This window comes from Oryx dammah, unplaced genomic scaffold (genome assembly GCF_014754425.2).
Source record: "Oryx dammah isolate SB20612 unplaced genomic scaffold, SCBI_Odam_1.1 HiC_scaffold_10, whole genome shotgun sequence".
Classification (NCBI taxonomy): Eukaryota; Metazoa; Chordata; class Mammalia; order Artiodactyla; family Bovidae; genus Oryx; species Oryx dammah.
The window spans coordinates 67115673-67130947 of record NW_024070194.1 but is presented as its reverse complement, the minus strand read 5'-3'; the positions used below and the strand labels follow the sequence as shown (position 1 = coordinate 67130947).

The 15275-nt window shown below is 44.4% G+C and overlaps 1 protein-coding gene across 4 annotated transcripts in view; it reads right to left on the bottom strand.

The window, feature by feature from the left end:
* Positions 1-5613: 5613 nt before the first annotated feature.
* Positions 5614-15275, bottom strand: part of USP6NL (USP6 N-terminal like) — a 142678-nt gene continuing 133016 nt past the window's right edge. For 3 of the 4 annotated variants that reach the window (XM_040248486.1, XM_040248488.1, XM_040248489.1), the window contains one exon: positions 5614-13605. In XM_040248486.1, coding sequence (XP_040104420.1) covers positions 12248-13605 — 1358 coding nt within the window. In that variant the 3' untranslated portion in view covers positions 5614-12247. The remainder of the gene's footprint in view (positions 13606-15275) is intronic. The other variant, XM_040248487.1, reaches the window with a different exon arrangement.

The window sequence follows — 15275 nt, the reverse complement described above, 5'->3', positions numbered from 1 at the left end:
ATTTCAACATGACTCCTTCTAACATCCTAGACACCTGCCCATTGGTTCTAAACCTTCTTCAGTGTCTGCCCACAAGGCTTTGAACCCTTGTGTACATAGAACTTCCCTGGCCCTTCCAAACCTACGCTAAGTAACCCCTGACCCCACCTGATGCATGACCTTCAATAGCACAACGCCATCAGCTTCAAGGTTGGCCTGATGCAGAGGCAGAAGCTGGAAAGCCAACCAAGGTCTAGGTGAGTGCTGTTTGTAGCTCTGTTAACTGAGCAGTAAATCAGACCTCTTTGCATGTCAGCACATATCAGGCTATCTCTGTTATTCTTAGAGAGTGAACAGTATTAGTGTTCTTTTATATGGTTATACCCCAATTTAGGAAGCATCACTATGAACAAAGCTAGTGGAGGTGATGGAATTCCAGTTGCGCTATTTCAAATCCTAAAAGATGACACTGTGAAAGTGCTGCACTCAATATGCCAACAAATTTGGAAAACTCAGCAGTAGCCACAGGACTGGAAAATGTCAGTTTTCATTCCAATCCCGAAGGGCAATGCCAAAAAATGTTCAAACTACCACACAATTGCACTCATCTCACATCCTAGCAAAGTAACACTCAAAATTCTCCAAGCCAGGCTTCAACAGTACGTGAACTGTGAACTTCCAGATGTTCAAGCTGGATTTAGAAAAGGCAGAGGAACCAGAGATCAAATTGCCAACATCCGCTGGATCATGGATAAAGCAAGAGAGTTCCAGAAAAACATCTACTTCTGCTTTATTGACTACGTCAAAGCCTTTTACTGTGTGGATCACAAAAAAACTGTGGAAAATTCTGAAAGAGATGGGAATACTAGACCACCTTACCTGCCTCCTGAGAAATCTGTATGCAGGTCACGAAGCAACAGTTAGAACTGGGCATGGAACAACAGACTGATTCCAAATCTGGAAAGGAGTACGTCAAGGCTGTATATTGTCACCCTGCTTATTTAACTTCTATGCAGAGTACATCATCCGAAATGCCGGGCTGGATGACACACAAGCTGGAATCAAGATTGCCAGATATTGGAGAGATATCGATAACCTCAGATATGTAGATGACACAATGCTTATGGCAGAAAGCGAAAAGGTACTGAAGAGCCTCTTGATGAAAGTGAAAGAGGAGAGTGAAAAAGTTGGCTTAAAACTCAACAGTTAGAAAACTAAGATCATGGCATCTGGTCCCATCATTTCATGGGAAATAGATGGGGAAACAGTGGAAACAGTGACAGACTTTATTTTTGAGGGACTCCAAAATCACTGCAGATGGTGACTACAGCCATGAAATTAAAAGACTCTTGCTCCTTGGAAGAAAAGCTATGACAAATCTAGACAGCAAATTAAAAAGCAGAGACATTACTTTGCCAATAAATGTCCATCTAGTCCAGGCTACGGTTTTTCCAGTAGTCATGTATGGATGTAAGAGTTGAACTATAAAGAAAGCTGAGCACCGAAGAACTGATGCTTTTGAACTGTGGTGTTGGAGAAAACTCCTGAGAGTCCCTTGGACTGCAAGATCAAACCAGTCAATCCTAAAGGAAATCAGTCTTGAATATTCATTGGAAGGACTGATGCTGAAGCTGAAACTTCAATACTTTGGCTACCTGATGCGAAGAACTGACTCATTGGAAAAGACCCTGATGCTGAGAAAGATTGAAGGTGGGAGGAGAAGGAGACGACAGAGGGTGAGATGGTTGGACAGCATCATTGACTCAATGGACATGAGTTTGGGTAAGCTCTGGGAGTTTGGTGATGCACAGGGAAGGCTGGTGTGCTGCAGTCCATGGGGTCGCAGAGTCAGACACGACTGAGCAGCTGAACTGAACTCAACCTCAGTTTAACCGATCCTCTGCTGTTGGAAATCCAGGCCATTTCCATTTTTTTCTCTAACAGTGGCGAGACAAACACCCTTTTACACCCATTTTTTTCTGCTCGGACTTCTGCTCATGCAGCGATGTGGGACTCGGCACACTCAGGAGGCACTTTTCCTCCCACTGGTAGGACATGGACATCCTTTCTGCCAACTGTCCTTGTCGGTCATTGCTTCCATTTAGCAAGAGAGTTCCAGAAAAACACCTACTTCTGCTTTATTGACTATGCCAAAGAGTTTGTGTGGATCACAACAAATTCTTAAAGAGATGGGAATAGCAGACCACCTTATCTGCCTCCTGAGAAATCTGTACGCAGGTCAAGAAGCAACAGTTAGAACCAGACATGGAACAATGGACTGGTTCCAAACTGGGAAAGGAGTATGTCAAAGCTGTATGTTGTCACCCTGCTTATTTAACTTATAATGCAGAGTGAAGTGAAAGTTGCTCAGTCGTGTCTGACTTTGCGATCCCGTGGACTACGCAGTCCATGGAGTTCTCCAGGCCAGAATACTGGAATGGGTAACTGTTCCCTTCTCCAGGGGATCTCCCCAACCCAGGTCTCCCACAATACAGGCGGATTCTTTCAACAACTGAGCCACCAGGGAGCCCATATGCAGAGCACATCATGGGGTCACAGAGTCGGACATAACTGAGCGACTGAACTGAATTACTGGCAGGATGGAGAATATGTTTAATAGCTTTGTATTTCTCTATCCATACATTTTCTTTTAACTGTTCTTTGCTCGTATTCCACTTGGGCGTACTTCACAAGTCTCAAGGGGGAAAAACAAACTTCAAATATAAGTGATGTTAGTCTATTCCCTATACAAACATTTCTATTCATCGTTTAACGTTACTGAGCACGTGTCCCAGGCACTGTATGGCGCACCACGTACACCACCTCAGTGCATCTTCAGAGCAGGCCTGTGGAGAACGCCTCATCTTCTCTATTTCCCTCAAGAGGCTAAGGTTCCGAAAGGCTAGTGGGAAAGCTGAGACTCATCTCCAAGCTTGCTGCACACCTGAGTTCTTTCCAGACACCACTTCATCCTCTGGATAGAAATGCCCCCACATGATTGTAAGGTGTTTGCAGACAGTAACAGAAGGCGACCACAGAAGCTAGAACAATGATGCAGAGGCGGAGATGGAGCGATGTCTCCTTTCTTCATGGTCAAAACAGCTTGCTTGGCAGCCGAGGCGGGCACGTCATTTGTGGCTTCTCATCAGAGGTTTTAACCCCAGGACTTTGGCTGCTTGTGGCTTATTCCTATACAACTGCGTCACGTGGTTCGGGTCTGATAGACAGATTACAGAGTCCTGAACTGTTGGGCTGCTGTGAGCTTAATTTTTAAGAAGAATCCTAATTCCTAAGCCCCACCCCCAGAGATCTGCCTCATTCATCTGGGGTGGCATGGGCACCAGTGTTTTGGGCAGCTTCCCAAGAGACTCTGGTTCACCACCCTGCTCTCCGAGGTCATCTCCACCAGCCCATCCAGCTCCAACGCCCACGTTTTAGAGCTGAGAAAGTGAGACCCGGAAGGAAATGTGGCTTTCCCAAGCTCACCCTGCTGGTGAGTGGCAGCTCAGACCGGGGCACAGCTATGACGACTTCCAGTCCACTCCACCGCCAGGGCCATCGCGCTCTGCCCTTTCAGAGGTGGTCCTGCTAATGGTATGATTCGTGGGTACAGATGTGGTTGATGATTTAGCACTGCCTTCATATAGCAACCTGAGTGTCTAGGTCTTATTTGCTCCTTTGCATCCATCCTCTGTTCCCTGGCTGTCTTGTGAGGGTCCCTCACTTCCCATGGCTGTGAGCCAGTTTCCTCCGTGCATTTCTGTGGTGACTTCCCCGCCGGTCCAATCTGAGCCGCATCTTTTCTCGTAAGCATGTTTGTGCTTGTCATACAGGGGCTGAGTGCACTGGGTTCCCCACCCTTCTGGTCCCTGCCATAGATGTGGGTCTTCATTTGTAAGAAAGCATGAATGCCAACCTTCCCCACACATCCGCCTGCTCCTTAGTGCCACAAGACCATCTGTTCTTTGCTCACCACTATCTCCAGACCACCTGACATGGCAGCTGCACAAAGCAGACAAACAGGCCTGGCATTGGGACACCCTCCTCTTACAGAATTTGGGGCAGAACCCTTTTCAGACTCTCACCTCCACCTCCAGAGTTTGCAGATCAGAGAACCCAGGCCCAAAAAGGCTCAGGGACCTGTCCAGAGTCACACCAGGATCTCAGTGGAGCTGATGAATGCATTCAAGACCAGCTGAGCTATCTGGGAGCCGTGGTTCATCGTGGATTCATATTTGGCTTTCAGAGAAGTGAGCCTCTCCACGCCCACACATGGCAACTCCCACATCAAATCTCCTTAGGATACCGCACCTGCAGCAAAACTTACAGAAGTGCTCTCCAAAGTCAACAGTGTTCCAGGGAAGGACGTGAGAGGTCTTGACGCAGCCGGCTTTATCTTCAAATTATGCTGACTTTCCTCCAAATTAAAGTGGAAAGTTCGATCTACAGGGAGTTTTAATTATTGATATTTTAATCTCCAGGAATACAGAAAGTAACAAACTGGAATAAAACCAAGGGCAGCCTGGTAGCGGTTCCCAAGCGTGTGAAGGGTCAGAACTGCCCTCTAACTGGCATCATTTTCCCCATGTAGACCCAACCCTCCCACTACGCCCCCACCCTGCTCTGGAGAGTGTCATTGCTTCCCACACGTGCCAACCTGGCCGTGGCTCTAGGAGGAACAGCAGATGACAGCCCCAACACCCTGTCAAACTCCAATCTCTTCAGTCAAGTCACCGGATCGTTCTCCTGCACTTAGGCTGCTGACCCTTCCTCCTTCCTGGGACCTGCACCCCCCAGCCAGGGCCCCTGCTCTCCCATAGCCCTGGGCCACTCTCCCCCCGTGTGTCCTGTCATGACACGTGTGCCGCTGTGTTGCTCATGAGACGCTCAGCTCCACGAAGTCAGGGCCGTGGCCCTCCTGGTCACTAACGCCCAGCTCTGCAGGGGCTGGGAGGACAGGTAACCTTCCTCCTTACTACTGCGTGGTGATGCCGTCCTGGACACTGTGCGCCAATCAGCTTGTTGGCTCCTCACAACTCCAGGACACGAGCACTGCGGTCTGCATACTCCAGAGAAGGGCACGGGTGCTATGGTCCTGCTCCTCCTTCCCCAGGACGGAGGCCACGGATGCCTCGGGTGCCGATTTCAAATTCGACTCAGTCTGATGCGGAAGCTCCATCCTTAATCACCGGGCCTCTGTGTGCCGTGGAACCCCAGTCCAGGCCGGTCCCTCTGAGTCCTTCACACTCCCCTCCCTGGGGCACCTCTCAACTGTCAGTGACGCCCTGCTCTCCCGTCCTCAGCTGATCTCCTCCCCAGGCAGGTGCTCTCCTATGACTTGACCCCTACGTGCCAGCAAGTCCAAATCTCTCCACAATCACCAGCTGCCCATCTGCACCATGTGTCCATACGCCACTGTTCAGATTCTATGGGTCCAAACAGAAGCCGTCTCCTCGCCAACCCTAAACCCAGTCCTTCTCCTGGATTCTTTTCATCAGATGGTGGCCTCACTGTCCCTCCCATGACCCACTCAGGGAACTGCAGAAATCAACCTCCAGCCTTTCGTTTCCCTTAGCAGTACAGAATGATGTGTGCAAGCATACAGGTTCTGAAGAACACAATTCTAGTCACAAGTGCAAGAAAAATACAACAGGAATAATTTTAACAAAAGAACTGTAACACTGGATCGGAAGAGTCAAAACAACTTAAGAACAAAGTTAGAGGATGTACACTTCTTGTTTTCGAAACTTAAACACATATAATATGATGCATCGATTTTTTGATAGAGGTACTAAGGCAATTCAGTTTTGGAAAGCACTGTCTTTTAAACTTGGTTCTGAGACCACTAAACACGCATATCAACTTAGATCCTTCCCTCACACCTTATAATAATTTGACATGGCTCATGCTAAACTGTAAAACTTTTGAAATAAGACACGGGAGAAAAATCATTTGTTGCCTTGGGCTAGGCAGAGAGATACAATACTAAAAGCATGATCCAGAGGAAAAAAACAATAAACTGGACTTCATTAAAAACATTCATACTTCAAAAGACATCATTAAGAAACTGAAAAGACACGTCACAGACTGGGAGAAAATAGTTGCAAATCTTATGTCTTACATAGGAATTGTATCCAGAGTATTTTAAGAATGCTTACTTTAAAAAAATAAGAAAACCCAATTAAACAAGTGAGCAAAAGATATGAATAGAGATTTCGCCAAAGAATACACACGAATGAGTCATAAAAACACAGAGACGCTCAACATCATTAGCCATTTGAGAAATGCAAATCAAAGTCACAATGAGATATCATTTCACACCCACTAGAATGGCTTTAACCAAAAATATAAAACAAGAAGCATCGGTGAGGATGTGGAGAAATCACACCCCTCATACATTGCTGGTGGGAAGGTAAATGATACAGATATGATGGGAAAGAATGTGGCAGCTTCTTTAAAAGTTAAACACAAGCTTATCATAAAAGCTAGCAACAGCACGCCTAAATATATACCCAAGGAAAATGAAAACAAGGCCACACAAACATTTGACACAAGTGGTCATAGCAGCATGTGAAAATAATCCAAGGCCTATCACCTGGTGATGTGAGGAACAACATGTGAGAGTCAGACAACAGAATCCTATCCAGCAACAAAGAAGAAAGTGGTTACTGACACTTGCTACCCATGGATGAACCTCAAAGAGCAAAAAGCAGCCAGATGCAAAAAGCCCCACATATTGTCTGATTCCATTTCTATGAGAGGTCCGGAGAAGGCAAATCAGAAAGATAAAAGGTGGATTAACAGTTGCCTGAAGCTGTGCGTGGGAATGGATCCTGCAAGTGGGGAAAAGAGCTTTTTGAGGAAATGGAAATGTTCTAAGATTCGTTTGCTGTGATGGCTGCGCAACTCTGTAAATTTACTAAAAAATCACTGGTGTGTATACTTAAACGGGGGAATTTTATGGTAGGTAAATAAAATTAAAATTGTCAGTGAGGGAATGGAAGTTCTAGACTCAGATTCAAGTCTTGCCTGGGTCTCTTTTCCTACCAGCTGTGTAACTTGGGGCAAGTCACTTCAACTCCCTGAGCCTTAGTTTTCTCATATGTACACTGGGAATTAAGGTCATACACTTCAGTTACTGTGAGAATTGAGTTAATACGGGTTAATACGCCTAGCACAATGCTAGACACACAGCGAGCATTCAGTAATGTTAGCTATTATCCTTAATTGTTATGATTACATTCAATCAATTATCAAGTTTCGCCGATTTTTACTTGGTAAATAGTTTTCAAGTTCATTGCCTTTTCTTGGTAATTTCTTCCCTGGTGCTGAGATCTGTACCACCTTTTAGAAATAACACCTGTTGCAACTGTCCAAACTTCCCCCAGGCCTGTACCCCTACATCCGCCTCCACAGGGCACACATGCCCCCAGGACAGGTCTCTGCAGACTCTCCCACTCCCATCCCAGACACACACACCAAAGCGAGAACTTCCCCACACACGCCATGAGGCTGCTCGTCCATCCCTTCTCTACAAACGCCCCTCCCCTTCCCTTCAGTCCGTCTACTCTGAGCCTTCTCCCGCACAGGCCCTCCCAGATCCTCCAGCACTGGGCTCTTCTGTGCCCACAATGGTCACCTGTACACGTTCCATCGCCAACATTGAACTGAGACACAGACTATAAAACACACCTCCTATCTTGAAGTATGAACCCAGCACAGTCCCAAGGCGACTAGTACACTGTACGGGCTCAATGAAATGCTGACTGGTCAGGTGGAAACCAGTGTGCAGCACCTTCTCGGCTTCTCCATAGGCTTCCTGACAGCTTGGGCCTCTTTTCAGCAGGTCACTTAAGGAAAAGTGATGTTATCCAGGAAAACAGAAATCCTCGTAAGGCTCGATCTATTTGGAAGAACTGTTGTAAGAGGTGATGAGAGGAACCACAGGGTCTGGCCTTGGGCTGAAGTCACTGCCAATTCCCACCACTGCCAGCAGTTCATCAGAACCGTGAGATGGCTGGGGATGTTCATCTTTCCAGTCGAAATGTTCCTAACTTACCGGAAATCAGTTTCGAAACTCTGAAAGGGGTCTATTAAGAATTTTTGAGACAGCTCACAGTGGGAATACACAATTGATTAAAAAAAAAATTTCCCCAGTTAGTTCTAACGAGCAGCAGGGGTCAAGATCCACTCTTATGAAATCTGTTATTTTTCCTCTATTTTTCTGGATTCTTACTGATAAAATGGTGGCAGTTATGCTCAGATTTATCTATAACTGAAAACCCTTCTGAGAGTACAATTCACAAATAAGCGTTAAATGGAATCCTTTCTTCCTGTTCTCAACACCTTACGTCATTGTAAAAGTCAAGTCTGACTTATTAAAACTGTCTGATTGATAAGCATTAATGTTAGTATTAGAAATGAAATTTAAAATCCATTAAAGGACAATTAAAACAAAGAAACAAAGAAACAGACTGCCAAAACCAATCTTAAATAACCCACACTCAAGAGCATCTGAAAACAAAGGCGTGAATCTAAAAGATAACTGAGAAGTAATAATATTTCCAGAAGGTTAAGCTGTTGATCCTGTGTGAATAAAGCCCTGTTTGTGGACCTGGAATGTTTTTCTCTAATCATAGAAAAAGTAAAGAAAAGAGATCTTAGCAAAATATTGACTAGGCATCATTTTTGTGCTTACGGTGTAACGAGCCCTGAGACAAAGATTGGAAATGATTACAAATATAAAGTGACACTCACTGTGACATAAAACTTACTATCTTCTTAAAGTGAAAAAAAGGTAAAACAATCACATCACACCCGGTAAACATCTATTTTTCTTCTTTGGAGATGTCCCACTGACTGCATCTCTTTTCCTTCTTTAGAGAAGCATTCTGTCACTGATGGTGAAGAGGCTCAGGACCTGTCACCCCAAAGTCGGCCACTTTGGGGGTACGAACGATTTTTGAGCTGAAGTTATTGGAGTCCCTGGAATCCTTTACCTGCCTAAAAGCAGAGCCTTCCCAAAGAACGCAACTGTCGTAAATCCCCTCCCCAGGCGACTTCATATGTAATCTCCTCTTCTGGCACCCCACTCAGCCCCCAGGACACATGATCATTTCTCCTATCTGCTTTGCTGAAGGCGCATTTATTTTCTAGAAAGTCATTTGCTTTTACGTAAGTGCCCTTTCTTCCCCATCCCTCCTTTCCCCAACTAAGCTGGGTGGAGAGGCCCCAAGCTAACCCTCCCCTGGAGCAACTCATCACTGGACAGCACCTGAAGGCAGGACACGTGAATTCATGACCTTCTGGTTGCCTTTCTCCTGCTTGTCTGTCCTTTATCTGCCCAATCTACGAGGTCTGGATGGAGAACCTAGACGGCAGGAGGCAAAGTCATTTTGTTCCTGGTTTGACAGTATAGGCATCTATTGGCTCCCAAAGCTGTCTTCTGTTTTAAACATCCTGGAAACAACATAAGCACCTGAAAGAGTTGAAGTTTTAAAACTCTTTGAGACACTAGGTCTAGTTTCTTTTAATTTTTCAAACTATTAAAAAATATATATATAAACTATATCAAAGTGCTTACTGTGTTAAGCAAAACTGCTATGAAGAAAAGACTTAACAGTGGTAAAATATTTACCTCATATATATCTAGAGAAAAAAATGAAGATCCTTACCAGATTTTTTACAAATATACTTAACCTCCTATACGAATATTATTCCATCTTTTAACATTTCATTATTTATCTTTTAATAAAAGATAAATTTGAAAGAGTAAAAAAGTGGATGGTGGCAAAATAAGTTCAAAGTAAATTTTCCTACTTGAAAAATCAACAGCTACATTTCACAATGGGGAAAAACTGAAAATAATTCCTTATTGCTATTAAAAGGGCTTCCCTCGTGGCTCAGCTGGAAAAGAATCCGCCTGCAATGTGGGAGACCTGGTTCGATCCCTGGGTTGGGAAGATCCCCTGGAGAAGGGAAAGGCTCCCCACTCCAGTATGCTGGCCTGGAGAATTCCATGACTATATATGTCCATGGGGGTAGCAACAAGTTAGATACAACTGAGTGAATTTCACACACTAACAGACTTGTAAGCTATTAAAAATGGCTGATTAAATAAAGGCAGGCGATATGGTTCTAAATACAGAATTACTGGAAACTAGTACAGCATGTAACATAGAACTGCAATATATATAGTCATGGAGGCAAATACTGGGTCATATCTACTCAGTTAGAAGGGAACAAGGTTTAGAAAAATCAGAGATGCCATATGAACAAAGCACATAAAAGACACAAACAAAATATACTTCTTCAGCATGTTAAAAACAATCACATCAAAAAAAGTATACAGATAAAAATGTCATAGATGACATAAGAAAATAGTGTGTGTGTATATATTTTTTGCATATATATATATATATAAATCTACAGTATTTACCACTGTTGATATATATATATTTTGAAGCAGCTCTGATGCTGCTATCATAAACTAAATTGTACAGCTTGGATTATTACAAGTCACAGAATCATGGTTTAAAATTGGAGTTCACACCCCCAGCTACATTTTTATATACATTTATTTCTCAGCTTCCACATGATCTGAGTCGGGAGCCTTGTGGTATTTGGATTTTTTCGGGTTTCTGTGCAGTGCTCAGCTGCTAATACACTGCATTTGTTTTGCCCTTTAATAACATCATTACCAAGTTGATTAAAATTACATTAGACTCATTATATACATAAAAAATATTGTCACATTCACTAGCTAAACAAATGTCACTCTCATTTTAAAACATATACTTCTGTACCTTGAAAGCTTAAAAGCCTCAACTGACAAGAAGAACCATCAATGTTAGGTTTTCTATTCTCTACTGTTCGAACATGAGCAAGGAGAGGGTGAAAACAAGCTCTCCAGTGAGACCCACAGACATACTTTCTTGGAGTGCCCAAAACGTGGTCGCTGTTTTGGTCATTGTAGTGTAAAAGAATATTCTGAAATACATTGCTGATTTGTTACCATGAAACTGAACTTTTTTCACTGAACCAACCAACCAAAAAAAGATTTCTGAAAATATGATAGCCACGCTATTAAAAAAAAAAAAAAAAGACCAAAATCTGAGATTCCTAGTAATAATTAGGATCATTTTTTACAACTTTACAAAGCAATAATTTAATGGCCTAAGAGCAGCAATATCCACTGACTACATTCTTTAAAGGAAGAGGGCCAGGAAAAGACCGTGTAAGTATCTCCCTGCCCTTTGTAGGGAGGTTTCACAGGAATGTAAGGGACAGAAGAAAGAACGAACCATATTATTAATCCTGCTTTCAAATGAAATTTCAAAGCAGTTGGTTCTGCTATGAGTGATGGATGATCGGTAACTGGCAACTTCAGCTAGCATCCACTGGAGAGTTTATGTATACTTCCTGGGCGCCTGGCAAGCATACTCTGCTCTGAGCTTTATAGGAGTCAGACCAGAAAAAAGGGCACAGACACACAAAAGCTGATTTCTCTGGGAAATCAGAGACACGCACAGGGACACACTGCATGCTGCACTTTTGAAAACAAAACTTAAACTGCACTGATTTTTTAAAGCACCATTAAGTGGTTAGCCTTTCTCTCCAATGTCTTTAATTGTCAGACTGAAAGCTGAATGAGAAAGCTGAGCATTCCATGAGATGCTGAATCAAGTCAGGGCAAACCCTCAAGTCAGTTTAGGACCTGGGTTAAAAATAAAATGGGGATGGACAAAACTTGACTAAAAGATAAGTTAGGGAAAAGAATAAATTATTCCATGGAACTAGATTAAAAATTCTTTTCTTTAAACATTTTTTTACTTCTGTGTTTGACTGTATATGGGTAGATGCCTATATAGTAGCTATTAAAAAACACATACACTAGGTAGAGCCTTAAAAATATCTATTCTACTGCTTTTCAGTGCTTTGTAACATTACTCAAAATAAAATGGGCTAAGAGAATACAAATATTCAGATTTTGGAGAAAGATATAAATGAAACTGTGCGTGCATCCCTAAATGCTATTGCTATGTTTCCAGGTTAAATTCCTTTTAACGGGTTCGGTGATGATGCACGTTAAAAGCTCATCATTAAGCAGCATCTAGGTAGGGATGAAATCACTTCCATATATTCTTATTACTGACATACATGAGAACTGTGCGAGTTCTTTACAGTCGTATAAAATACTGCTTTGGCAATTATAAACGTAGCAATTCAGGTCTCTATTCTCTTGTCTGCAGCAAGTACAGATGAATTCTTACAGCAATACTGACTCCTGCATAGAGAGTCCATCCCGATTTCTGTAGTGATACGCTGGAGGTGAGGGCCCTGAATACTGAAACCCGGGTGAGGTGGCGTCTTCCAGAGCTGGGGAAGTTCTATACTGCACTGGACCATCTATGGAGACGGAGGGGAGGGAGTGGTCCTGATAGGGGGCGTGGTGAAACGTGGGGTGTCTTGGGAAACTGCTCAGGTGGCCTCGGTTGACATCTCTTGTCCACGGCTGTCCGTGCACCTCTGGTCTCCACGTGTAACCAACTTCTGACCATTTTCTGTTATCTGGCAAACAATCCCCTGGAGGAAGGATGAATTTCCCATTCTTTGGGGACCCTGAATTGCCTGAATATCCGCCGGCACCAAGATCAACAGGGAGAACTTCTATTCGACTCGATGGCTGGACCAGAGGAGTCGGGCGGCTGTAAGATTTCTCTGGAGAAGCACTGACGGAAAGCGTGGAGCCGTAAGGTCTGCGGGAAGGATTCGTGTGTGTCCCGGGGGGAAACGGGAAGCTGCTGTTGGCGGCGGGGACCCGTTTTGGAGAGCTGCTCTGGTAGGTAGGGGGGTTACTGTACGAAGGGGGGTGCGCGGCCCCGCGATCTTCCCCGTCTGGCAGGAACGGGTGCTGGGCGTAACTCGAAGGCAGGACTTTGAAGGCGAACTTGGGCGGGGCTCTGGACGGGCTGGCGCCGGGCTCGGCGGGCTTGCGGGGGCTCTGCGCCCGCGCGCGCTGCAGCGCCTCCTCCACGGCGCCGCCCGGACCGTCCTCGGGCACGTTGTCGTACTGAGAGGCCGTGGAGCCGCGCTTGCCCTCATCTGCGTCCAGCACCTTCGTCTTCTGCCTCACGTGGGGAGCCCGGGGGTCGGCGAGCGCGGGGGGTGCGGCCCGGCTCCGGCCTTCCACGGCGGCCTTGGCGGTCTTCTCCAGAACCGCGGCCTCGGAAGGCTTGTGCCATCGGGGCGCGAACTCCTTCCGGGCGCGCGAGGTGGCATTGCTGTTCTGATTGGCGGCCGCGTGGTTGTACCCGGAGCCGTCCTGGGCGCCCGGCGGGAGTCTCCTCTGCGCCTGCGCCTCCGCCTCGTCTCGAAGCCGCTTACCCTCCTCGTCAGACGACTTCCGCCGCTGCTGCCTCGCCCTCTCGGGGGTGCCGGTCCGGCGCGGGTGGGGCGGGGAGGGCTCGTGGGTCTTGTGGGGCGAGCCGCTGCCTCTCCGACCGCCAGGGTGGGGACTCGACCTGCCCACGCTCCTCTGTCCGTTGCTCAGGTGAGTAACACCAACCGACTGACCTTCAGGGGGAAGTTGCCCCAAAGGTTTCTTTGGAAATTCATCCTCTTTGCCTAAAGGGAAAGACACATTCGTAAGTGCCATATGTGCATGAGCAAACAGTACCAAACCTAAGACCTACATCAGTGAATTACTGCTTACTCTTCAGTTGCGCACTCAACATGCATACCCACACAGAGACATGCAGCATTTTAGTAGCTTAGGAGAAGCATTTTTTAGAGATTGACACGAAAACATCCCCAAACTCAAAAGTCTTATTAGGCAATGTGCAGATGGGAAGATTTTATATAACCTTATATGAGTAGTAAGAAAAAGTGATAGTGACTCAGTAGTGTCCCACTCCTTGGGATTCCATGGACTGTAGCCCACCAGGCTCCTCTGTCCATGGGATTTCCAGACAAGAATGCTGGAGTGGGTAGCCATTCCCTTCTCCAGGGGATCTTTTGGACCCTCAGATCAAAGCTGGGTCCCCTGCACTGCAGGCAGATTATTTACCGTCTGAGCCAACAGGGAAGGCCCATGAGTAAGGGTCATAGAATTGTATAAGATGATGATTAAATTTTGTTAAGCTATATTATTATCTGCTTTTTCAAAAATGCAAAGCTGATATTCTCATTTCTATTCCTAAAACAATCTTGCAGGTCGGTAGTTCAATGCCTTACCATTACATTCCTTCCACTTAAGCATTCCTCAACTAAAAGAGTTTAGAATCTCAGTAAAATAGTTTCTGTCAACTTCAAGCAAGTCTGCCAAGTTTAAAGGTCAACTGATGACCAACTGTGACTCCAACTTGTACCCAAATAGCTCATTATTATTCTCTCAAGTAATTCCACAGGATAAAAAGAAAAAATATTCTGTACTTCCAAATTAATATTCTATCCTACTTTAAATGCAAAAAAAGGAAAAAAGAATAAAAAAGAGAAAATCATATTAGATACTTTTAGTTTTACATTTCAAATAACATCAGAAAATTAAAGAGGAATTAAAGGAATGTGCATTTAGTAAACAGTGTTTAAAAACAATCCACCATAATATGGACACCTATAAATACCATCTTGAAAAGATGACAGACTTCACTTGTAAAAGTTCCAAACTTTAAGATATATGCTTCCTACCTGTCACTACAAAATCATACATTCTCACTTAAAAATAAGTTGTTTCTCTCTTCAAACGTCCCCCCACCTAACAAACGGTTAGGAGGAAGCCATGGGTCCACAGCTGTGAGCAGGCAGACGCCACCTTGCTTTCATGTAGCTCATGGTTTAAGTGAGGATAACTATTATTTACCCACATATCATAATTTTAAGATATTAAAATAGTTCAATGAACTTTTCTTTGGAAGGGAGCAGAGAATGATGGTAAGTAACCTTTAAATAGATAAGCTGCCAGAATCAGAGTTACTGAGCTAAAAATAAACTTTGTGTTTCCCTAATTCAGTGGGGTTTTTTTTTTAAGTTTTTAAAAGGAAATTCTCTTTCTCAAATGAACTCTCATATGAAACTCCAATAAATAAAAAAATATAAACAAAGCTGCTCTAGGTAAAGTAGAAGGAAGAAGTAGGGAGGGAAGAAGACTAAGAGAGAATTGAACATCTGGGGAAAATAATACCACATCATATCCTGTCCCTATGTTCTCATATCCAGAGATTTCCATCCTGAAATCTGGATACATAAAAGGCATGGATCACCAAAGACATTAATAGGATACATGGTAAAATGCAGAA